Source organism: Fringilla coelebs (assembly GCF_963513975.1).
Source record: "Fringilla coelebs genome assembly, chromosome: 28".
In the NCBI taxonomy this organism is placed as follows: domain Eukaryota; kingdom Metazoa; phylum Chordata; class Aves; order Passeriformes; family Fringillidae; genus Fringilla; species Fringilla coelebs.
This window is the reverse complement of record NC_140054.1, coordinates 8,490-31,906: the sequence shown is the minus strand read 5'-3', so window position 1 is coordinate 31,906 and position 23,417 is coordinate 8,490. Positions and strand designations below refer to the sequence as shown.

The 23,417-nt window shown below is 54.8% G+C and overlaps 2 protein-coding genes across 4 annotated transcripts; one reads left to right on the top strand and one right to left on the bottom strand.

The window, feature by feature from the left end:
• Window positions 1-603: 603 nt before the first annotated feature.
• Window positions 604-10,437, bottom strand: LOC311163658 (discoidin, CUB and LCCL domain-containing protein 1-like). Of its 2 annotated transcripts, XM_084222693.1 has the most exons (16): window positions 10,332-10,437; window positions 7,452-7,673; window positions 5,113-5,250; window positions 4,588-4,639; window positions 4,330-4,402; window positions 4,030-4,163; window positions 3,851-3,888; window positions 3,538-3,732; window positions 2,718-2,839; window positions 2,465-2,633; window positions 2,257-2,349; window positions 2,000-2,090; window positions 1,770-1,807; window positions 1,488-1,604; window positions 799-1,039; window positions 604-745 (listed from the first exon to the last, which is right to left on the bottom strand). In XM_084222693.1, exons 1-16 carry the CDS (start codon window positions 10,429-10,431, stop codon window positions 712-714), a joined length of 1,857 nt encoding a protein of 618 aa, XP_084078819.1. In that variant the 5' UTR covers window positions 10,432-10,437; the 3' UTR covers window positions 604-711. The 2 variants fall into 2 exon arrangements, with proteins under 2 accessions (XP_084078819.1, XP_084078818.1); XM_084222692.1 differs by having other exon boundaries at window positions 604-1,039.
• A 454-nt stretch (window positions 10,438-10,891) lies between these two features.
• On the top strand, window positions 10,892-22,118 carry GMEB1 (glucocorticoid modulatory element binding protein 1). 2 transcript variants are annotated; one of them, XM_084222724.1, is made up of 10 exons: window positions 10,892-10,984; window positions 12,371-12,531; window positions 13,460-13,542; window positions 14,488-14,612; window positions 15,407-15,510; window positions 15,927-16,081; window positions 17,204-17,332; window positions 18,017-18,154; window positions 19,205-19,327; window positions 20,380-22,118. In XM_084222724.1, the coding sequence occupies exons 2-10, from the start codon at window positions 12,404-12,406 to the stop codon at window positions 21,084-21,086; spliced, it is 1,692 nt and encodes a 563-aa protein (XP_084078850.1). In that variant the 5' UTR covers window positions 10,892-10,984; window positions 12,371-12,403; the 3' UTR covers window positions 21,087-22,118. The 2 variants fall into 2 exon arrangements, with proteins under 2 accessions (XP_084078850.1, XP_084078851.1); XM_084222725.1 differs by lacking the exon at window positions 19,205-19,327.
• The last annotated feature ends 1,299 nt before the right edge of the window (window positions 22,119-23,417 follow it).

Genomic DNA, 23,417 nt, shown 5'->3' with positions numbered 1-23,417 from the left:
AGTGGGGAAAACGGCGCTTTTTTGAGGGAAAACCACAGAAATGGCGATAAGAAATGAGCTGAGGATGGATGAAAGAGTAGACACACCGACCGTCATGTTTAGTATCTGCGGTGTCTGTCGCCCTGTCCTACCGGTACACCGGCGCTTGCCCCTTTTGGTTGGGGAAGGAGTTCCCGTTCAAAAAGGGCTTCTGCCGTGCGTGGCACGGGGAGGGCCGCGCGCCACCCCCGCGGAATCGACATCAAGAGATTTCGGAAGCACAATTTTTGCGAGAGAGGGCTGCCGGTAACCGCCTGTTCCGGCACCCCGGTCATCGGTGAACGGCAGATAATGGGCTGCGGGCGGCGACAGCAGCTGCGAGAAGCTCGTGGTGCTCCGGCGCACTGTGTCGCGTCTCAACGTGGGTAGAGAGTGTGACCCCAAGGACGGCGGTAATGGTGGGACAAGAACTGCAACCCTCTGGCCCGGGTGCATTGGTTGCATCCACGGCCACCAGGCGGTGCAGAGCACTCCACTCCGTATCTGTTTTTCTATATATAAAGCATATATTTACATATGATTACTTTAAACAAGCCCACTGCGAGCACAGGGAAGGTCCTCCTTTACACGCCTTCCCCCCTGCCCAATACCGTGCTGCTGTCCTCCCCTCCTCACAAAGCTTCATGGTACACGTGCGCGAGGGGACAGTGCCTAGGCCACCCACGGGACCTCTCAGAATAGGGACTGCCAGTCCCCTCCACTGCAGCTGGCAGCTCCCCGGGCCGAAGGGCAGGGGTCTGGTACTGCACCGGGGAGCACCCGGCAGGTCCTGTGATGATGCAAGTGCTGCGGCGCATCCCAGCGGGCTCCGGCTCACTGAATGGCATGGCGTACTCAGGCTCTGGTGGCAGTGGCTCCGCGTACTCATTGTGCTTCCCTGGGACGTCATAGTGGTTCAGGACCAGTGGTAGAGTGTAGCCCTCTTCCAAGAGTGGCTTGAAGGTGGATGGACCTGTCTGGCTGCTGGGGTTCACCTGCACCAGGTCTGGCTCAGTGTACTCTGAAACAGGGAGGCTGCCATGTCAGGAGGGTGGGTGGTGGGGCAGAAGAGGTAAGTGAGGTTTGGTTGAAAAAACGAGCATGTTTGGACTTTCAGGGATAGAAAAACTGCCAAAACCCACCCAACACAAGGCACCTACCCATAGAGACCCCACATTCCTTTGCCACACCACAGAGAGGGGCTCCTGCTGTCCCCAGCCACCCTCCAGTGCCAACACCTGTAATTGAGGTGGACTACTACTACTAAATAATGTGTGGTGCTATTACAATAAATGATAATAATTAATTATAATAATTAAATGGGCATGTCTAATTTATCAGGGCCTTCTTGTTGCACAGGTCCACAATGCAGGTGGGGTCAGACCAGAATGGGGAAAGAGGTACAACTGGGAAGATTTGGCTCCAGCTCTGGGCTGAGGGACCAGTTCCTGCCCTGATGTCCCTGTTACCTGGCGAATGGGTCCAGCTGAGGTCCCCTGGTGTGGGGGCCATGGGGAAGGAGGCCAGGCTGGGGGCTGGCAGGCTCTGCAGGGAGCAGACCTGGCTCGACTCCAGCTTGGGGTACCCTGGGCAGGGAGAGGAAACCCTCGTTTGTCACAGACTGTCACCTGGATGTGCAGGTGCCCCTGGGGCATGGAACAAGTCCAAGCTTGGCAGCAGCATCAGTTAAACCAGCTGCACCCCAGGGCACACAGACTCCTGATTTTGGGGAGGAGTTGTGGACCTTTTACCTTTTGTGATCCCGCAGTTCAGCTCCACTGTTGACTTCCTGCCAAGGGGAGATGCAAGATGGGGCAAGAGGTCCCAGCTACCCTGTGCCCACCACCACCTATCTTCTCACACCCATTGCCTTAGGGGCTGCACCCCTTGGGACCTAGTGAGCAGCTAGATGAAGCTGCTGGAATTTGGGGAGGTGATGCTGTGTCCCCCAGGGTAAAGCAGGGGACAAGGCAGGACCAACCTCTTCCTGTAGCAGAGGAAAGCCATGAGCAGAAGGCAGGAGCAGAGAAGCACAAAGCCGCCAATAAGCAGCATCACCAGCAGTGTAGAGCCTAGGGAGGGAGGGCAGTGTCAGTGCCCTGGGCCCCCATCCCACCTCTTTGCACCCATGAGTGCTAGAAGCCCACCTGGGGCCACTAGTGGGGATGAAGCCTCAGTGGCACCTTGAACACCAAAAGACGATGCTGCACCCCAAGGACAGCCCCCCATGGCACCCACCTGCCTTCTTCGGGTCCAGGGTGATGCCAGGGATAGGGGTGCGGCTGGCTGGGTGTCTGGTGGCTTCAAGCACCTCCTTGGGGACACTGGGCACTACAGGACAGAGCAGAGACTGTGACTGTGGAACCACCACAGGGTGCACAGGGAGGTGAAGGTCCCAGAAGGATGTTTCAGATAAGGGGGTGTGAGCTCCTGTGGAGGGTCTCACCATAGGGACGGGGAATGCGGACTCGTGCCAGCTGGCAGCCCATCAGGGCCACCTTCAGGGCAACGCGCTGGTGCCAGCTCTGCGGTGTGACACGGATGTAGCGGGCGATGATGGGGGGGATAAAGGCATTAGAGACCTCCCCGTGGCTGTCAGCATTTCCTTCAAACACCTACCAGAGAGGGTGAAGAGGTGCCAGTGGCTAAATATCCACTGGCAGGGGGTCTCAGCCCAGGGATATTCTCCGCATGCCCACCTTGTCCTCCTGACCACTGCTGCCTCTGTAGGGTCTCCAATTCTTCCTGTCGCGGCTAGAGGAGACATGGTAGGACGTCACGTAGTAGTCGTGCTGCTCGGTGGAGCCCTTTGTGACGATGCCTGTGAATGCAGGAGGGAGTTCCCTGCTGTCACTTAGGGGTTGCGGGGCTGGGGAAGGGCTGCCCTCTACCCCACTGCCCTCTTCTCCCAGTTGGAATAGCCCCTATCTCTGAGATACTCAAGACCCAGCTGGGAAAGGACTGGGAGGGCAGGACATGTCACCAGGCAGAGGGGGATCCTTCTGACCCTGGGAGGGGATTTGGGTGGCAGATTCCAGTGTGGGATGCTCTGGTCTGCCTCCACAAACTGATAACCTCCAGCTCCGGCTGCAAGCTCTGCATTTATCCCTCCTCCAGCCTCTGGCCGGACAATGTTCCCATTTTCTTCGCTGCAGTCACTAGCCGCTGGCACACAAAGCCCCTGCTTTTGGCAGGCTCAGGCCACACAAAAGATGCTCATTGGCACCAGATGCAAGAGCATAATATTAACTTGTTCATCCCAGAAATGGCTGCAGATGAGGGGGGCAAAGGAACAAAAGGAGGACAGGAGCAGCCAGAGGGGCTGGTGTGCCCTGCATCCCTGTTTGCACCAGTAAAACCACGGCACAATGAACTCCAGTGTATCCTGGGAGTTATGGAGGTGCAACTGCCCTAGGCAGTTTTGTGGGGATCAGTGAACCTGGCACAGCAGGAGGACAGTGATCAGGGTAGCATGGGGACACAGGCAGCTGTTGTCCCCCTCGGATGGCCAACACTCACCTGTGACATTCCTTCGGGTGCCCAGGTCCAGCTCCAGCCAGGCAGACTTGGCACCAGGTTTGGCTGCCCAGGAGTGACCAGTGGTGCTAAGTGCTGCCCGTTCAGCCACCCAGGCTCGGTCCTGGCCCAGCACGTCCACCTCATGCCACCAGGACGAGGCATTGAAGGTGACCACCTCCAGCACATCATCACAGGCTGGGGACAGGAGACAGCACACTGGGAACCTGGAAACCCCAGCTAGGCACAGGGGAGTGGCAGCAAGTCTGACAGCAAAAATCCTGCCTTAATTTCAAGGGAAATGGGAAAAAAATACCTTTGTGGAATACAAGTCGCTTCTCAGAGAGAGATCCCCTATGTGGAAGAAAGCAGGGGGAGCATCAAACAGGGTAAAAACCTAGGGTCTCTGAAACTGAGGGGTGGCAGTTTCCCAGTGTCAGTGTGGTGGGTTCTGCAGCTCCATGTGGGGTGCAGCCCCAGCCACTCCTCACCCACCTTTTGGAGCGGAGCCCGTTGGCAAAGGCTGACTCATAGAGGGTGATCCCCTTCTCTCGGGACAGGGTGACCTGCCCACCCAGCTCATCCGCAATCACGCCAGCATGCACAGCTGCCTTGCACAGCACCGATGTCTGCAGGGAGTGGGGAGTAAGGGCAGCCCCCCACGGCAGGCCTGAGCACCCCGTGGGGCACCCCAAGGCCACACTCATCACCTCTGGGTTGCTGAGGGTGACAAGCAGTGGCCACACGTGCTGTGGGGATCATCCCTGGCAGGTGCACCATGGTGCCCACACTTACGTCCCGGTAGCCCTGGCTTGGGTTGCCCCAGATGTCCCCATGGATGTCCTTGCAGCCCGCAGGGCAGTACACACTGAAATGCATGGTAAGGGGTGGGTCAGGGCTCCCTCCCATCCAAACCCCCTCTTCATACCCACTCTGCTCCCCATCCCACCGGAGCTGTATGTCAGGAGAGGGATGGGGATGAAACCAGGACTGATGGGGACCCCTGCAGCAGAGGACACCAAAATGGGACCATTCCCCACCCCGACCACTCACCTGATGTGCTCCTGGGTGTAGTGGGTGCCTCGAACCAGGCAGGAGACCAGGTCTGCAAGGCAGGGACACCCCAGGGTGAGGGACCCCCACTGCCCCACAGCACACACCCACTTCTGCCTCAGGGCACTCCATTCCCCTTCCCAACTGAATCCTGCTCCTCATTTGGGTTCTGCCCTTCACACTCCCATGTCTGGAGGGACAGGGAGGGATGGCCCCTTGGTCCCTGCAGCCACTGGCCCCATGGTCCCTTGGTCTCTGCAGCCATTGGCCCCATGGCACAATCTATGCTGCCTGTGGCTCTGCCTGATATTGGGGTGCCATCTGACTTGGGGGTGCAGGGTTCTTAAAGGGGTCCCAGCTGGCTGTATGGCCTGCGGGTCTCCCATGTTTGCCCCCAGCCAGGGAGAACACAGAAGTTCGGGAGCTCAGGTCAACAGAAGCTCATCCTGGGGTCAGCAAGGAGCTTCCTTCACATCCCTGCATGAGCCAGGACACATCTGCATCCCATGGGATGCTCCGCCATACCTGGGTGCTGTGAGGTGGCATAGGACATGAGGAGGCCTCGTCCTGAGCGGTGGCTGGTGCTGTTGAACAGGACGGTCACAGTGCTGGAGTTTGTCACCAGGAGTGGGGCAGAAGGGACGGAGTTCCTGCAGTAGGGCCCTGCCAGCAGGGATGGCACCAAGGAGAGGATTTGGGGTCCCTGGGGACACGCTTCGACACCTAGACCCCAGGACTTCACCTCCCCTGGCTTGGCCCTCACCAGGGCCAGGGGGGCTCAGGCATTTGGGCTGTGCTCAGGGTGGTCCCAGAGTTGTTCCATATCCAGAGTGGCCCATCCTCACCAGAGTGCCGAAGGGTGGTCCCATGAAGTATGGACCCATGCCAGGCTGGTCCCATCTTGAAGACAGTTTCATGTTTTGGGATAGTCCCACACCCAGGGTTGGTCCCAGGCCAGGGCAACATCATGACAGGATGGTCCTATGCCCAGACTGATCCCAGCCCCAGGGTGGCTCCATTGCCGTCACTGGGCACCTGCCACCACATCCCCCACTGCAGGGACTGGTACACACGGCATCACCCCACAGGACCCCAAAATGGGAGCTGTGTCCTTGTCTCCTCCACACGCCCCCTTTCATAGGGGCTGCTGAAGCTGCCTCCTATACTGCACCCTCCCCCCATTTAATCCATATTAATTTGCAATTCTATCTGCCTGATTAAAACTTTGGCTTAACAGGCAGGCGGATTCCTTAGGGACATCTCTGGTTCCAGCTGGGGACAGAATGTGGCCCCAATCACCCCCTATCCCTCACATTGCTCTCCTCTATATCATGCCTATCACTTGGGCCTCTGGACACCCAGAGGTGTTTTGAGCAAATGCCATCATTTTCCTGGGGACAGGGAACTGTGCCCCTGTGCTCCTCTGGGGCTGCTGGTGACACCTCCCCCTGTGCCTCAGTTTCTCTACCCTGATCCACACTCTCATTCTGCCTAGGTCATATTGAACCAGGAGGTCAATCCTAGGGGACATGGGACACATGTGCATGCAGAGATGTCACATATGTGACAGAACTGAGATCTGCACAGTATGCAGATGAGATGCAGATGAGTATGCAGATTTCCCTTCCACTGGTTGCCAGATGGCAATGCTGCCCTGGGTTACTGGTGCCACCTCTGTATGGATCTTGGTGATACCCTGGGAGCTAAGGACCCCTCAGCTCAGCCCCAGAGGCTGCCATCCCCATGGAGACCCTGCCACATCCCAGCAGAATCAGGCCAGGGGCCAGACACCAGCTCTGAGTCAGGGAAGGAGCCTACAGCCTCTGCCTGCTCCAGCTGCTTCCCAGAAAACATCTGGAACTTCTCAAGGACCAGTGTCAGCCATGGGAGAAGTAGTGGAAGCTCTGTGTCATGCTGGCATGGCTCTGGTGGCACCCAAAGGGTCTGTGCGTGCCTGGCCACCTCCCCCAGCCCCCACAAGAGCATCAGCTGGGAGTCTCCCCCCGTTCCCACATTGCTGTACATCAGCATGGGGCCAGGACGTCTCTTAGCTTTGGGGACAATTATGTCTCTGAGGCCACAGCAGAGGGGATGGGGACCAGGGACCTTGCGTGCTGTCACCCCTTTGGGGACCAGCCCAGAAGGGTGAAAGCCCCAAAGAACAGGGAAAACTCCCAGTCCCATGAATCCAAGACAGTTCCTTTCCATCCTGCATTTCCCATCGCATCTCCTGTGCAGCCCCTGCCCCTCACCAGGGCTGCTCCTCCATCTCACCCCACCACTTGATGCTTCCCCCCACCCCCAAGCATTCATCATTCCTCAGCATTCATCATGTTCCCAGTGCTGCCAAATCCCTCCAAGACCATTAAATCTGTCTGGGAAAATCCTGGAAGTGTTCAGGCAGCGGCTGGGCCAACAAATTAATTATTAAGTGGCTGCATCTGGTCCCAGCTGGGCAGTTTCCCCTCAAGCTTCGCAATAATCATATCCTTGGGTACCCACCTCCTCAGATATCCCCATTCGCAAATATTACTCTCCTTCTATATCCTCCTCCTTGGATATCGACCCTTATCTTTGGGTATCCCCACCCTCACTATTTGGGTATCCCCTTCCTTGGATATTTCTCTTCTTTGGATAACCCACTGGTCAGATACCGGATACCCCTGATCCTCTGATGTTCCCCTCTTTGGAGACCCCCTTCTTGAATACCCCCCTCCTTGAATACTGCCCCACTTGGTTACCCCCCCTCCTTAGATATTCCCCCTCCTCATGATGAAATCAGCTAAACCCCCAGATTTTCCTGATATTCTCCCTATCCACAACATTGTATCACCCTTGCCTCAGTTCTCTCAGGACCCCCTTACCATAGGCAGCGCCGGTCTGGGGGTCAGCGAGCAGCAAGGAGCTGTGGGCACAGTGCTCTGAGGGCTCCAGATCCACATCCCCAAACGCCAGGAGTAGGGAGGTGCCTGGGGGGGCCTGGAGCCGCCAGCAACACATGGTGTGGTTGGGATACGTGCCTGGGTAGTTCTTGGAGCTCAGGGTGCCACTGTGAGGTGTCAGCAGCGTGTGGCCACAGCCGTTTCCTGCAGACACATCGGGGATAGTGCTCAGACAGGCTGTTCCCTGCCTCAGTTTCCCCCCTTGGTGAGGCCCCTAGAACAACCCCCCTGGGCACCTGCAGATGTTTTCCTCATCCAAAGCATCATTTTCTGGTGGCTTTTCTGGATGCTCCTGGCACTGGGAACTGTCCACAGGGGGATCCAGGGATGAAGCCGCCATAGTTTCCCCCACAGCCACCCAGCATGACCCTCTACCTCTAGCTCCTCTACATCCTCCAGTCCAACCCCAATTTGGGGGGGATATAAAAGGATTCAAGGAGAGAATATCCCCCCTCCATGGTGCTGTACAGCACTGAGCAGCCCCCAAGAGACCCTGACTGTAGCCTTGACCTTGAGGATAACCTTGGGCAGCTGCATCCCCATTGCATCCTTCCCAGGGTGATGCCAGACTCACCACAAAAGGGGCTTTTCTCTGGGCTCACTGCCCTGGGCATGAGGGAATATCCTGGAAATAAGCTGAAAGCACCAAGCATTGACACCTGGCCATAATTTCTGGGCAGAACTGGGCTGCAGGGAAAGGGGGAAAGCACCACTTAGCCCCACTGTGTGGGCCAGGCATTGTAGGGGTCCAGTGCTCAACACCTCCTCCTCACATTCCCCAAAAGCTGTTGCTCCTGCCAAGCATCATCCTGGCACAGCCAGAAAGAAAAAGGATGGTGGGCATAGAACTGCCCAGCCTTGGCTCTCCTCGCTGTCGCTGGGAGACAACACAAAGCACCAGCAAGGGAAAATCCTACAGGAATAAAAAATAGGGGGCTGGAGGTGAAAGATGCCAGCCCCGGCACAGAGTCCCCTCCTCCCCAGCCTGTGCGAAGGGCTTGTATCCAAACTGGGGAGAGGTTTATCCTGTGGGACTGGGAAAAATCACCAACTTTTCCCCTTTCTGGTCAGTGTCCGCTGACAGAACAGAGCTGGGAAGGAACAGGCTCTCCAAGAGTGGGGGCTGGAGGGGCAGTGGGAACCCCAGGGCTGCCAGGACAATAGCTCCCAGAAGGGATCCTCTGCTGGGGGAGAGAAATTTGGGGTATTTGGGGGGAGTTTTTAGCACAGAAAGTTGAAGCCACTGGGATCTGCATGGAAAACCCTCTATGGCCAGGACAGCTGGACATGTGAGCCCATCTGGGGAGTCTTGGATGGATCCCCCCAGCTCTATATCCCTACTGGTAGTACAGAGGAGCTGTGGGGAGCCATTCCGGGAAAAATCCATCCAAGGAAAGGAAATCTTTGTTAAAAACATCCTGAGTGTGACCAGCGCGTGTCGAGAGGGAATGCCAGAGATAAACTGAGAGCTGCAGGCACTCCTGGGAATTTGGCTCCAAAGATGATACCGAAGGGCCAGGAATAGCCAAGACAGAGTGCCATGGGGGACTTGCCTCCAGCCACAAAAACTTTACTCCCCTCCCAAAAAATGTGAAAACTGGATTTCCGGTGGGTAAGGGTGAACTCAGCCGGCCCCGCTGGGATCATTCCTGCCAGAGTTTTGTTTGTTTTCTCACAGGATGCAAGAAAGACACAACAGGGCGATGCTCCGACAAAAGCCCGACACATTCCTGCCTCTGTCATGCTGCTAGCCCCAGGAAAGCTCCCCCGCGTCCACTAGTGGGTTGGGGATCCGGTGAAAACCCGTTGCATGACATGCCCCAAACCACACTTTTTGACCGGGAACGTACTGGGATTCAGCCTCCAGTGATCCCAGCCTGTCCCCATGCCTCAGTTTCCCCTCCAGGATAATGCTTTGGATGACCCGTCGTTGTTTCCTCGCTCGTGGATGAGTTGGGGACGAGTGACACCGGGAAACAAGAACTTTGGGATCACGTTTGGGTGAACATTTCCTTGGGGTCGTCCTGGACCCCACGTCTACAAATCCTCCCGAGAGCGGCATTCCCGGGATGGAGGCCACTGCCCGGCTCTGCATGTAAACTCCAGCGATCATAACGCGTGGAGTAGGGGCTCCCCGGGAAAGCCCTGCAGGCGGGATGGAGCCGAACGCGGGACCCTCCAACCCCCGGCGTAGTCGCCACCGGGGGCAGGGACAGAGAGAGCTGGGGGGCTGCGGGGAAAATGGGCGGGTGCAGGACCGGCGTGATGCGGGGGTGGTGGGGGCAGGGATAGAGCTCGTCCCGTCCGGTACCGGAGCAGAAGGATACTGGGGACCCGGTCCCGGACCAGTAACACGACAGACGGACGGCGGGGACCCCCCCGGGTACCGGGACAGAGGGATGGCGAGGATCCCGTTTGGGTTTGGTACCGGAGCAAAGGGATGGCAGAGACCCTATCCCGAGTCGGTACAGGGACAGAGGGATGGCAGACATCCCGTTCAGGAAAGGAACCGCGGAAGGCGCACCACGACGACCCTGTGCCGGTGTGGTCTGCTCTGGTCACAGGGGAGAACCGTTCCCGGGAGCCCATCCTGATTCGACCCCGGTCCAGACACAGCGAAGAGCCTGTTCCGGACCGTCCCGGGGCAGAGGCGACCCCTTCCCAGTCCCCATACCACACCAAGTTCTGGTCCCATCCCGGCGAGCGAAGCAGAAGCTCCGGCGGTACCGGTGGGAGTGGGCTCCCGGTGCCGCGTCCCGGTGTGGGATGTCCCGCCGCCGGTGCTCCGCAATCAGCACTCACCGTCCTGTGCGCTGGCCGAGGGCAGCCCCAGAGAGCCAAGCAGGAGGCAGTGGCTGACCAGCGCCATCGCCCCCGGGGCCGCCTCGCCGCCCGCCCGCATCCTCCTCCCTCCGCTGCCACCCCGGGCCCGCCACAGCTCCGCAGCGCCGTCGCCCCGGCCACGCCCTTCTCCGGCCTGCCACGCCCATTGGCTGTCGCCGCCCGACCCCGCCTCACCATTGGTCGGCCTCGTTGTCAGTCGACCGGCACGCACGGCAGGGGCAGTGGGGGATTCGGCGGGCCGGCCTTGGGAGGTCCCGGTGATCCCACTGGGGCTGGCTTGGGGCGGGGCGGGAGATGCCCGGTAGCGCGTTCCACGACTCGCTGCTGTGACCGGAGGGGAGCGAACCTCGTCGTGACGCCCCCGCCGGCAACTCGTGGCTTGGGCTGGCGAGTGACGCCTCGAAGGCGATACTGCCGGCGGCCACCAGGGAGCAGCAAAACGCCGCGTGCTTCACCGGTCGGCCCCTTTAAGGCAGGCGGCGGCCGGAAGTGCTGGCGGCCGAGGCCGCGGCGGGCACTGCGCATGCGTTGCTGCTGCCCGGCCCGCCTCCCCCCTCCCCATCCCCCCGTTCCCCCGTCCCACAGCCCCCGGTTTCGGCCGCTAGCCGACGGTAAGGCCCAGCCAGCGCCGCGCTACGGGGGCCGGGAGGGGCCATGCGGCGCGAAGGGGCGGGGCAGGGCGGGAGGGGGCCTGGCCCCGCCGAGAGGGGAGGGAGGGGTCGCCGCCGTACGTGCCGCCGCCGCTGCCGCGAGGGCGGGCGTCGCGCGCGCGCCGCTGGGGGGGGAGGGGGAGGGGGAGGGGGGGCAGCGGGGGGTAGCCAGTGCCGTGGGGAGGGGGGCAGAGGCCACGCCCCCTCCCCCGGGCAGGCCACGCCCCTTCACCGCCTTGCGCGCCGCGGGGTGGTCCCGCGGGTCCTGTGTCACGTGACCTCTCGACCCCGGCGCGGGGGAGGCGGCGACCCCCGAGCCGCGGCCCGGAGACCCCGCGGGGGCCGAGGGGTTCCTATGTGTAGCTCCCCCCTTCTCACTTAAGGCCTCGGCGTGATCGCCGCCGCGATTTTTCCGTGTCCTATTGACCCCCCCGCGCCAGATACCTTGGCGAAGCTCTGCCGTCTCTCGAGAGGTCCCGGGTGGTTTTGTCTGTCACCCGGAGCGGGATGAGGCGCAGGAAACTGTGGGAGTCCCACGCCTGGAGCCGGGTGGGCGCGTGGCCCCTGTGTCGGCGGCTCCCCAGATTTGTCCTGGTGTATCCCAACCAGGGGATTCCGAAACCCTGGTCACTCGCTAGGAGATCCTGACCTGAAATCTCTGAGATTTACATGAGATATTGAGAAGAAATTGTTCCCTATGAGAGTGGTGAGGCCCTGGCAGAGGTTGCCCAGAGAAGCTGGCTGCCCCTGGATCCCTGGAAGTGTCCAAGGCCAGGCTGGATGGGGCTTGGACCAACCTGGTCGAGTGTCTCTGCCATGGCAGGAGGTGGGACAAGATGAGCTTTCAGGTTCCTTCTTACCTGAACCATTCCACGATTCTGAGACTGGCTTTTCCAGCAGCTTGTAGACCTCAGGCTTGCAGGGATGACCTCCAACCGCACACTGCAACCAAACCACCTCTGTGCCTTGTGCACAACCATAGGCACATCACCTGGGAGTGCAGCTTCTCTGGGACCCCCTGTCAGGTCTCCTGTGTTAGCACCACACCTTCTACTGGGAAGGATCATCCACAGTCATGTTCCTCCCTCGTGTAGTGAGGGATCAGAGCATGCCAGGGGTGGACCAGAGCATTCCAGAGGTGGCTGGAGGCACTGCTGTTCAGGGCTGGTGGGAGAAGCTCTGTGTTGAAAACACTCTCTTCCCAAAACCCATCAGTGTGGGTCTGTTCCTTGGTGCCAAGTTGGGGATTCAGAGCTGGAGAGACCTGCTGGCTCGGGAAGTTATGAGTGGGATGACACTGGGGGGGATCTGCCTCTGGGATCTGTTCCTAGCTCTCATGATCCACAGGGAGGAGAAAACCTTGCCAGGTTCATGTGAGAGATGGCGAATGCCGAGGTGAGCGTCCCTGTGGGTGATGTGGTGGTTGTACCAAGTGATGGGAATGAAGGGGAGAACCCGGAGGATACCAAAACCCAAGTGATCTTGCAGCTCCAGCCGGTGCAGCAAGGGTGAGTAGGATGGTACTACCTGCGAGGTGCGAGGTGGATTGGGGGGAGCTCTGTGGGTTTTCGTGGTTTGGATACAGAGTGCCACTGTGTTTTCCAGATCTGTGTCGGCTTTGCGCCACAAAGGGGAGAGAGAAAATACAACAGATTAAATCTTTTGTGTGTATGGTTGTCATGGGGCCTCTGAGGGCTGAAATTATCCTGCGATGCTGTGTTGGTGCAGTGCTCCCACATTGTGGAAGCAGTGCTGTCCCAGTCTCTCTCTTCCTTCTCCAGTCCCTGGGTTGGTTTTTGCCACACTGCAGCTGCTGGATGCAGTGATCTGTGTGTTCAGACCTTCATGTGCCTCTGCCAGCTCTCCACTAAAATAATCCTCTTCTAAAATAAAGTGGGGCTGGGATGTGGAGGGAATTTTGTAGCTCTGTGGCAGCTGCTGCAGAGAGTGGCTTCATCTTCACTCTGGATCAATCAGGATGGAAAAAAAATGGCTCTAGTTTGATAATATTTGCAGGGGCAGGATGGCTGTGGGCCTGGCAGTGGCTTCCCTTTGTGGTCATCTGTGTTGCAGTGTCACACAGGGCTGGAAGGGAAATCCTAGGACACTGGGCTCTGCTTCCTGTTGTCGAGGGTGACCAAAAGCAGAGGAAAAGGCACAGGGAAGACTGCAGAGCTGCCTCAGTGGCGCTGCCAGAGTGGAGGGTGGGATGACAACACTGGAATGCCTCTGCATCTGTCAGCCCTTTGGATTACTAGTGTTTTGTTTTATTAGCGTTCGCCAAAAATTTCCAGGTGATTGCAACTGTATCAGACAAAATTAATGTCCCTTGAGGACAGGCAAAAAGAAATTTACTGATTTTTTTAACCCTGTGCTGTGAATCCTAATTTCCCATGACTTATATAGTTTGTTTATGGATGGCTTCTTTCACCACAGGATTTACCAAGAGGGCTCCGAGGCCAGCACGGCTGTGGTGGCCGTGGAAACCCACACCATCCACAAGCTGGAAGAAGGGATTGGTGAGTTCTCACTTGGTGTGGATGAATCCCTTCCTGTGCAGGGACGGTTTTCTCCAGTTTGCTGGGCTTCTTTCTGGCTCTGCCCCTGCAGATGCTGATTCCCGGGCACAGATGTGAGTAAAGGGGCTGGGCTTACTCTGGAATAAGAGTCTGCTGTTACTGCTTGGTCTCAAAGTCCTGGAAGTGAGATTCTGGCTTTCCTTCAATTAATGGTAAGGGCTCCCATGGGGTCCAGGGGAGCCAGGATGTCACCCTAGTCCTAGTGTGCAGACACTGGCAGCAGGAATGATAGTGATGAGGATGTGGTGGCTGAAGCATCAGGCTCTGGTTGTGGGGTCTTTGCTGAACCAGCCGTCTGATGGTTTCGACTGGATGTTCATAAAAACTGGGCAGGTTGGCTCCAACTGCTCTCTCTCATCCTGAGCAGTGTGTGGAAAAAGGCTCCTGTCACCAGATGCTGTCAGTAGATCTTGACTAGAGCTCTGCTTCCTGTGTCGGTTTGGGTCTTTTGGCAGGATTAGCAGAAACTTTGCACATGAAGAGAATATATTATCAGTAAGTATCTGATATCGTTGCTAAAGAAATACCAGAGCTGCAAGAATCTGAGAGATATCTGTGCTTCAAATTTTAAACCATTTTGTTTCTACTAAGATTGTTCTCATTGGTGCCTCCCCCCTTAGAGATGTGTTGGATTTCTGATTTTTTGTTTCCTTATAGATGAGCTTCATTTGGAGCATTGTTATACCAAAAAGCAGATGCCAGTTGCTGTTAGAGTTAATCTGAACTAGCTCTGAGAAGATGGAGAGGACTGATCCTGAACTGGGATCTGCCCTTTTTTTTGGTTTCCCAAGTGCAGGTCTCATAACCTATGAGCTTTCAGCTCCCGCCTTGTGGGATTGGAGCCTCTTGGGTGGAAAGTTTCATTTTGAGCCATTCCTCCCTCAGACCCCAGCACCCTCGAAACGAGTGAGGAAATCGAGATCGCCTATCCCATCACCTGTGGGGAGAGCAAAGCCATCCTCCTCTGGAAGAAGTTTGTCTGTCCAGGAATTAATGTCAAGTGTGTGAAGGTAAAGGAGAAACTCACAGTGGATTCCTTTCTGCTCTTCATGTGTGCTGGTTGGGCTCCATAGGAATTCCTTAGTTTTTGTGTTTCATCCTGAGTCCTTGGATTGTTGGTGCCAAAGTTGTTTTTTGATGGGGAGAAGCATGGAAAGAGTGGATTAAGTAGGGAAGGATATCACCCACTTCATATTTCAGTGGTATTTGCCCTTGAGGAAGGACTGAAGGCAGGCAGGAGATATGTTTTGAGATCTGGCAGAGCTTTGCCTCGGTGTCCTGGTATTCCACTTCTGTCACTTCCTTGGTGAGCAGGTTGCATTGAGAAGGGAAATCTTGATGTTACCTTTTCCCACCTGAGAGCATGGCAGTTTGACAGCCCAGCCCCTTGTGCTCCTGCCCCTCAGCAGAAACTACTCAAGTCACTGGAGCAGGGCAGAACAGATGCTCAAGGGAAGACCTGTGTCAGCTGGATGCTGCTGGGCCATTGGATGTAAGAGAAACCTCCTGTAATGATCTCCAAAATGACCCTACATGTTCATAGGAGATTATTTGGTTCATATAAACCCTTCAGGGCTGTTTTTGGTTAGGGCTGTGAATGTCTATGGTTGGCAGGTCATCCCTACAGACATGCTTCCTAGAGCTCTGAGCGTTGCTGTGCCCAGGGGATCAAAGGTGGGAGGGATCTGAGAGGCAGCTCCTCTCTCTGGGTGGAAGTCGGGGCTCAGATGAGCTGTATTGGATGTCCCAATCCTTCCAAGTGATATTACCCTGTTTGCTGAGCTTTTGCTTGTCTTGTTGCCAGTTCAATGACCAACTGATTAGCCCGAAGCACTTTGTTCACCTGGCTGGGAAGTCTACCCTGAAGGATTGGAAGAGAGCCATTCGCCTTGGAGGAATCATGCTAAGGTATTTGACCCCTGTCCAGCATCAGGGCTCCAGCCCTGCAGCTGCAGGACCCCCAGCAGGCATTTTGTCTGCCTTGCAGTCCCCAGGAGGCCTCTTTAAGGCCCACAGTACCTGGCCAGCAGCCTGCAGAGATCCTGGCTCCATGATGTGAGGGTCAGGATCCCTTACCCTGGACAGAAGTGGCATTGTCTGGGGAACCTGGGGTGGAAGAGGACTAAAACAGTGTGTATGAAGCTGGGGGTCTCTTGTGTTTGCCATTTGAAAGCCTTGCAGGAGATTTTTTGGGTGCAAAGTGGCCCTGGGATCTCCCTTTCTCTTCCCTTCTCATGACTGTAGCATTCCCAGGTGGAATACTCCCTTTTTTCTCTAGGCTGAGATTTGAACTGAGCCTGATTTTATCCCCACTCCCTGCACAGGAAGATGATGGACTCAGGGCAGATTGACTTCTACCAACACGACAAAGTTTGCACCAACACCTGTCGAAGCACCAAGTTTGATCTCCTGATTAGCAGTGCCAGAGCACCAGTGCCAGGGCAGCAGAGTGTGGTGCAGACTCCAACCTCAGCTGATGGTAGGAAACCAGTTACCAATGCCATGGGAACTTCCCTCTGATGCTCCTCTCCTTCCTACACACACTTTACACCTTCTTCCTGGGCACATCTGGGCAGTCCCACCAGGAGATTGCTCTGGTTTCTGGGAAGGAAAATGCTTCTTGTGTCTGTTTGGAGAAGTCTTGGCAGCATCTGTCAGGGGGCTCTGTTCTGTGGGACTGGGAAGGTTGGAAAACAGCTGGCATCAAGAAGCTGCTTTCCAGAGATGCAGCCTTCATAGCCAGGAGAAGGATTGAGAGTCTTGCAGGAATCTTTGTTCTGGTATCATCATGGGAGCAAACACTTGTGAGAGCTTGCATAGCATTTTCCGATATATTTCCCATTTGTAAGTCTGTTACAAAGGCATGAGTTGGTCTCAGGAGTGAATTTAGAAATGCTGTCCTCCTTCAGAACATCCATGAACAGGGTGTGGTGGTCGGACATGATTTGATTGTCATTCCAGCTACAAGTTTTCAGTGATCCTGTGCTCTAGAGCAGATATTGATCTCTTTGCTGAGGTTAAGGGAGAAGACTATTTCCAACTGTACCCCATTGTTAAGCTGGGCGGGTTACATTTCTTTGAGCCCCTGGGTGGGTGACATGGCAGAGTTGTTCATAGGCTAAGGAGAATCTCCTGGAAAGCACCATAGCCAACTTACAGTGGCTGCACATTGGTAAGTCCCAGATTTGATCCAGAAACTTAGAATTGCGTCAGATCCATTTCCCTCTTATAAACCAGCTGGGACCCCAGCTCCATTACATGAGGGATTAGGGGTGCAGAGCTTCCTGCGGATGATGCGAGGGGAGAATGGTGGCTGGGTTGAGCCTTATTTGTTCCTTTCTTTATTCTGACCTCTTTCTGCTCCCTTGAGCCAGGACTCCACTGTGCAAGGCACATGGTTTTCCCTCCAGAAGCTCCAGAGCTTTTCATGGTCACAGTTCCAATGAGAAGCAGCAATATTTGCTTTTAATTGGTTTGGTTGAAAGAAGCCAAGCACAAACCTGACCCAAAGAGTGAAAGAGAGCCTGAGGAGGGCTGAGGGGTTGGGAAACAAAGCAAGGATTCAGGCTGTCAGAGGAAGCTGACAGGGGCTTTCTGGCAGGGAGCATCACCCAGATTGCGCTGTCGGAGGAGAGTATGGAGGAGGGGATAGAGTGGAACTCGGCTCTGACAGCTGCTGTCACCATGGCCACTGAGGAAGGCATGAAAAAGGACACGGATGAGATTTCAGGTAAGCTTAGGCTGCTTGTTGGGTGTTTTCTTCCCCCCTCCTCCCCTGTTACATTTTGGAAACCTAAATCTTGCAAAAAAATAAAGTTTGGGCAATGACAAAGCTGTCCCTCAGCCCCTTGGATCTCCAGCATTACCCAGGCATCCAGGCTTTCTGCCAATGACGCCCCTCACCACTGCGGGACTTTGGCCCTGGCCTCGCGGCTGATGGATAATCCCTCAGATCAGATATTACTGGTTGCAGTGAGGGGCTTTTCTGTTTAATTCAAAGGATGTGAAACACATCTGCCAGCCTGGAGCCAGGCTGGAACCAACAAAGAGCAGAGTCATGTTTGTTCCCTGTCAGCTCTGTTCTGTGTCTCTCTGGCCTTCCATCCCCTTGTATCAGTATGGAAGGTTAGCTAGAATTTCCTCAAATGATGATTTTAAGCTTTGCATCTTGCAAAAATGTGAAATGTTGCCTTGGAAGTCATGGACTTGCTTAAAAACCTATTCCTGATTTGCTGCCTGAGTCTGCTTTGCTTGGTTTGGGTTGGTTATTTTTTTCACCTGTCCTGTCCACCCCAATAGCCAAGCTACCTTGCAAAGGTAGTCACCTTGAAAAGATACATTTGCCTTAGAGGTTTAAGGTGGGAAAAATGCCAAATGCTTGTATATGTTGACTTTTCCTCCTCTTTTGTGCCAGAGGACACACTGATGTTCTGGAAAGGAATAGCTGATGTGGGGCTGATGGAAGAGGTGGTGTGCAACATCCAAAAGGAAATAGAAGAAGTCCTGAGAGGTGTGCAGCAGCGGTTGGGTCAGTCTCCCTTCCAGATGACAGGTAGGTTGTGAGGAAAAAGCCTCAAAAGGGCAGTTGCAGGCAAAAAAACCAAACAGTGCTAAGGGTCCATTCCACCATGTGAAGCTGGTGAGTCAGGTAGGGGAGCGAGTTCCCACTCAGTAGATCAGTTGTGGGAGCATAATCTGTGTTCTCAGCCTGCCCAGCTGTGAAGTGTCTTTGCTTCAAAGCACAAGGATACACCATTCCCTCCTGTTCCCTGAGCAAAGTGACCTTGGCAGCTTGCTCAGACCATCAGATAACTGTCCACAGCTCACAGCCCTGATGGAAGCTTTCCCAGAGTCACTTGGACTGGAGTTACTTGAAGACTTCTCTGTGACACTGCAGGCCTAAACGGGTCCTGCCCCCTCACTTCTTGTTCTGCTTTTACTGGTGCCAGAAAACCTGTTTTGGGGGCTGAACCAGATGAGGGAAATTATCTGGGTTAAAAATAAGTCCCCCTCCCCTTTTTAGGGTTATTTTTTGTCTTGTAACAGGCTCCCTAATCTGGTTTAGCACATGTGCCTGTGAGCACCTCTTGTTTATGCTCTTCCTGGGAGAACATACATGTAGCCACAAACTTCATTTTACCCAGGATATTTTTTTTTTCATTTTCTAATTTAACTTTGGGCTGGCGCATCTTTGTGTCTGATAGGTGTCAGGTTTTGAGAACTATGAGTGATTGAAGTCAGTGGATTATAACAGACATTTTGCACAGCTTTCAGTGGAGCTTGGCATGTTAATGACACTGTCAGGAGCATGGGGCTGATGGTTTGTAGGTGGAGAGCTCGTTTGTATCTCTGTGATTGCAAATTACACTTTCATTTGCAGCAATTAGGAGCTGCTTGAGCTCTGTCAAATATGCTTTATCATGTAAATGGAATGATTTAATCCTGGAATGTCAGAAGGATGAGGGAGTTGAGTTTCCTTTTTTTCAGCTAGCCCTTGTGAAAGAACAGAGAGAGTTTTAAAAGGTAGTAGAAAACTTTTGGTATAATAGGGGGCATCTTTTGAGTGCCCAAGTTTTAACATCCCTGTGCCCTTTCCTTGGAGATGCTGCAGTCCTGAACAACGTTGCCCATACATTTGGCTTAATGGACACAGTCAAGAAGGTACTGGACAACAGGAAAAACCAGACAGAGCAAGGAGAGGAACAGTTTCTTTACACACTGGCAGGTAAAGGGCCTAAGAGGAGTTCACATCCTGCTGCTACTCTTGGGAATGGACATGACTTTTTTTCCTCAATTAATTAGGGTTAGTGTTCAGTACAGGCTGCCCCAAAACAAGTGTCTTTTCTGTCCTATGACTTGAGTGAAATTTCCTCTCTCCCCTGTCTCACAGAGAGCAGTTGCTTGGGACGTTAGACAACTCAAAGTCTATGCCCTTTGCTGCAGTGGGGGTGCTGCAGGCATCAGTCCAATTCCCTCAGGACTAGGGACAGGACCTGCCAGCTCAGTGCTGTGCCATGATCACCTGAGCCATGGACAGTATTGTGCTGTACCCAGGTTAATAAGCCTCTCTGAGTTTGGGCTGCTGAGCTTTTGCTTGTCTTGGCTATCAGGGCTATCTTCTTGTCTTATAGTACTATTGGGTATCCTGCTCAGCTTTCTCTGAGCTGAAGCCACTGACTGACCTGGGATCCCCAGAGCTGCTCACTGGATGTGTCTCCCTTCCCACCACGTACTGTAGGATCTGTTGTTATCTGAGATGTCCTAGTCCCCTACTTCCCTGGATAAATGAGGTCACTATGCTACTTCTGGCTCCCAATATTCCCACTGATAAGCTGAGGGGGATGTTTCCTTCACCCCGGCATCCTGCTGGCTGTCCCCAGTGCAGGTGCTTGGCTCCGGGGGAGGTGACCCATCCAAGCTCAGGAAACAATTCCAACTGCCTGGGTGGGGGGGTTATCCATTCTCCCTTGCAGGTGGGTTTAGCTTGTGGGGAGCAGAAATGTCCATCTCCTTGTCAGTAGGAGTAGCCAACACGTATGGAATGTTACCTGTGTCTTACCCAGGCGCTGGCAGCTGGAACATTGACCAGGTCTATGTAGGTGGCAGGAGAACCTACCCTTTTCCTTCAGTGCCATTTGATCTCAAGGGAGAAGCCAAGATCAGGCTCACTGGGTGGTTGGGTGACCTGTCACAAACCGGGGGGAAAGGTTGGTTCTGGAGCCCCAGGAGCTCCTACTTACCCTGGCGTGACATGTTGCTTAACCGTTCCCTATGCAGACCTGGAGCGGCAGCTGGAAGAACAGAAGAAACTTGCCAGGGACCAGAAGACCAAGTCTCAAACCATCCAGAACGTGGTGCTGATGCCCATGAGCACTCCCAAGCCTCCCAAGAGACCCCGTCTGCAGCGCCCAGCCTCCGCTACCATCCTCAGCCCCTCCACCCCGATCCAGCAGCCTCAGTTCACTGTCATCTCCCCTATCACCATCGCGCCCGTTGGACAACAGTTCTCTGTGGGCAACATCCCAGTGGCAACCCTCAGCCAAGGCTCTAGCCCCGTGACTGTTCATACGTTGCCATCTGGCTCCCAGCTCTTCCGATATGCCACCGTGGTTTCATCCTCCAAGACCAGCTCCTCAGACACTGTCACCCTGCACCCATCCTCCAGCCTGGCACTGCTGAGCTCAGCAGCCATGCAGGACACCGGGGCCCTGGCCAATGTGGCGACCATGGTCAACCCTGTGGAACTAGTGGCCATGGAGTCTGGCATCACTTCCACCATCCAAGCTGTGGAAGGCACCTCGGACGATGGGCAGACCATCATAGAGATCGACCCGGCGCCGGATCCTGAGGCAGACACAGACGAATCAGAGGGCAAAGCTGTGATCCTGGAGACAGAGCTGAGGACTGAGGAGAAATTGGTGGGAGATGTAGAAAGCCATCAGCACCAGGTCCATAATGTGGAGATTGTGGTCTTGGAAGACTAGTGGGGAAGGCAAGCATCAGTTAGGGGAAGAGTTGGGAATTTGTTTTATTTCAGGCTTTTTTGTTAAGCATCTTTTCCGGCCACCCCATTGTTACCATGGATATTTTCATTGTACTGTATATTTTTTACATATATATATATATATATATATATATGTATGTAAAAAGTTTTTTTTTTTTTTTAAACAAAGCTGGAGAAACACACGAGACATGGATAAGGCTCTGTCTCCGTGGAGCACTGAACAATACCACCTGTGGCAGTGTCAAGGAGAGACTGGATCTCTGCTGGACAACCCAACCAGGAGGAACTAGCCATGCCTCAGTGCTTCTGCTCCAGGGCTGTCCTGGCCCAGAGACTTTATTTGAGAGACATTAACACTTGAGTGTGGATGTGGCTGTGAGAAGGGGTGACGGATTTGGGGTGGAACAGGTACCTCATTTGTATTTTTATTTTCCCCAGGGAAAGGGAATTCCGTCAGACCCTTCACTGTCACCTCAAATGGGATTTTTTATTCTTTTTCTTGCTTTGAGGAGGCCAACAGTACAATGAATTTACTGTCCATGTTCTCCTCCCCCACACAAATTGTTTTTATATCTCTATTTTTTTGTATTTGTTTGCTCTCTCCCTTCCCTTGTCCAGCTCCAAAGCCCTGGGACCTTCTCTCAGGGTCCCTGTATCCCAATCCCTCCTCTTCCCATGGCACTTTTCCCCCCTCCCTTTCCCTGCCTGGCAAGGCTCGGTGCTGCAAATGCCACTTGAAGACTCCGAGATCACTTCAGCCTTTTGTATAAGGCAAAAAATATCAACTCAAGCTCAAACCCAGATCCTCCCCCTTGGCTGCTCAGCACTCCAGGGACCTTTCAGGGTGTACAAAGCATGTTGTGCTGTTGCTTTCTGGGAGAGACAGATCAGGACAGCTTCTGTTTACACTGTGTGCTGAGGCTGCTCTGTGCTTGTTGCTTCTTGTTTGGTGGTTTCATTTTTGTATTATTTTTTCTTCTTTCTTCCTGTAATCTCTTGGCAGGGTTAGAACCAAGGCACGTTGCTGAAAAACAGTGCACCCTGTTGTTTTCCCAGTTTCCCTCTTTTTTTCCGGTGGTTGGAGATCCATTTGGGCTTTGCCACACTGGGAAAATGGAGGGGGAAAGCAATGGGTGGCTTCAGAGGTGCAGAGGTTTGGGAGGCTGGGAGGGTGGGAGCTGCTTGGCTGGAAATACTAAGCAAAGGAAACACAGTTGGGGAGGGTGGAGGGAGGGCAGGAAGATGTGTCTGGCTATTTTTTTGCATTAAAAGGAAAAACTGAGTCAAGCTCCAATGGATTTTTTCATTGGAGAGGTGAAAGGTGGTGCCTCCACTGCCTTGGGGTCAGCAGGGGATGGGCAGGGATTCCTGAACCTCGATTTTTGAGGGGTAGTCGCTGCTGCTCTGATCTTGGCCTCTGGGAAGTGTTTCCTGGCTTGGGGTGGAGGTGGGAACCAGCTGTGGGAGCCAGATCCCACGCTTAGCCTGGAGAAGAGAAGGTTCTGGGGAGACTATTAGAGCCCCCTCCAGTGCCTAAAGGGGCTCCAAAAGGGCTCGAGGGGAACTTTGACAAAGGGCCTGGAGGGACAGGACAAAGAGGAATGGCTTCCCACTGCCAGAGGGCAAGGTTAGATGGAGTTATGGGAAAGAGGGTGAGGAGGTTTTGGCACAGGGTGCCCAGAGAAACTGTGGCTGCCCCTGGATCCCTGGCAGTGTCCAAGGCCAGGTTGGATGGGGCTTGGAGGAGCCTGGGACAGTGGAAGGTGTCCCTGCCCATGGAAGGGAGTAGAACAAGATGAACTTTCAGGTCTCTTCCAACCCAAACCCATCTGGGATTCTGTGGTTTTGGATCAGGTGTCCACCTCCTTCCACATCCAGCCAGCTTCCTTCCATTCTCCTCTGGCTTCCTGAGGTCCTTGATTGAAGGGGAATGGGGACCTTTTGAGGACCCCCTTCCCCAATCCAGGCATACAGCAGATCCTGTCAGGTCCCTGCTGGAGCTGTATGTGTTTATTTCTTGGCCAGAAAGTGGGGTGACTCTGCGCTCCCTGATCGCTGTACGCCTACCCAGCACCTAGATAGCCCCCTTGACCTGGGTGGGGGTCCCATGGGACTGCGATGTTCCCTGGGTTCTCTGCACCCTGGAGACTGGGGACGGAGGGAGCTAAAATGTCGCGGCGCGACCGGATGAGGTTGGGCTGAGCCCGCAGCCGGGCCCCGAATATGCCATTTTCTGCCTTAAAACCTTAGCGAGGCCGCCTTGCCCTTTAAGAGGTCTCCCACTTCCAGTCGAATGGGGGCGCTGCTCCCA

Coding starts and splice junctions, on each gene's coding strand:
- GMEB1 (XM_084222724.1), top strand. CDS start 12,404: ATGGCGAATGCCGAGGTGAGCGTCCCTGTGGGTGATGTGGTGGTTGTA. Junction 15,511..15,926: donor CTTGGAGGAATCATGCTAAG/GTATTTGACCCC, acceptor CTCCCTGCACAG/GAAGATGATGGACTCAGGGC. Junction 16,082..17,203: donor GACTCCAACCTCAGCTGATG/GTAGGAAACCAG, acceptor GCTTTCTGGCAG/GGAGCATCACCCAGATTGCG.
- LOC311163658 (XM_084222692.1), bottom strand. CDS start 10,431: ATGCGGGCGGGCGGCGAGGCGGCCCCGGGGGCGATGGCGCTGGTCAGC. Junction 3,733..3,850: donor GCGACTTGTATTCCACAAAG/GTATTTTTTTCC, acceptor TCCTGTCCCCAG/CCTGTGATGATGTGCTGGAG. Junction 1,605..1,769: donor GAACTGCGGGATCACAAAAG/GTAAAAGGTCCA, acceptor CTCCCTGCCCAG/GGTACCCCAAGCTGGAGTCG.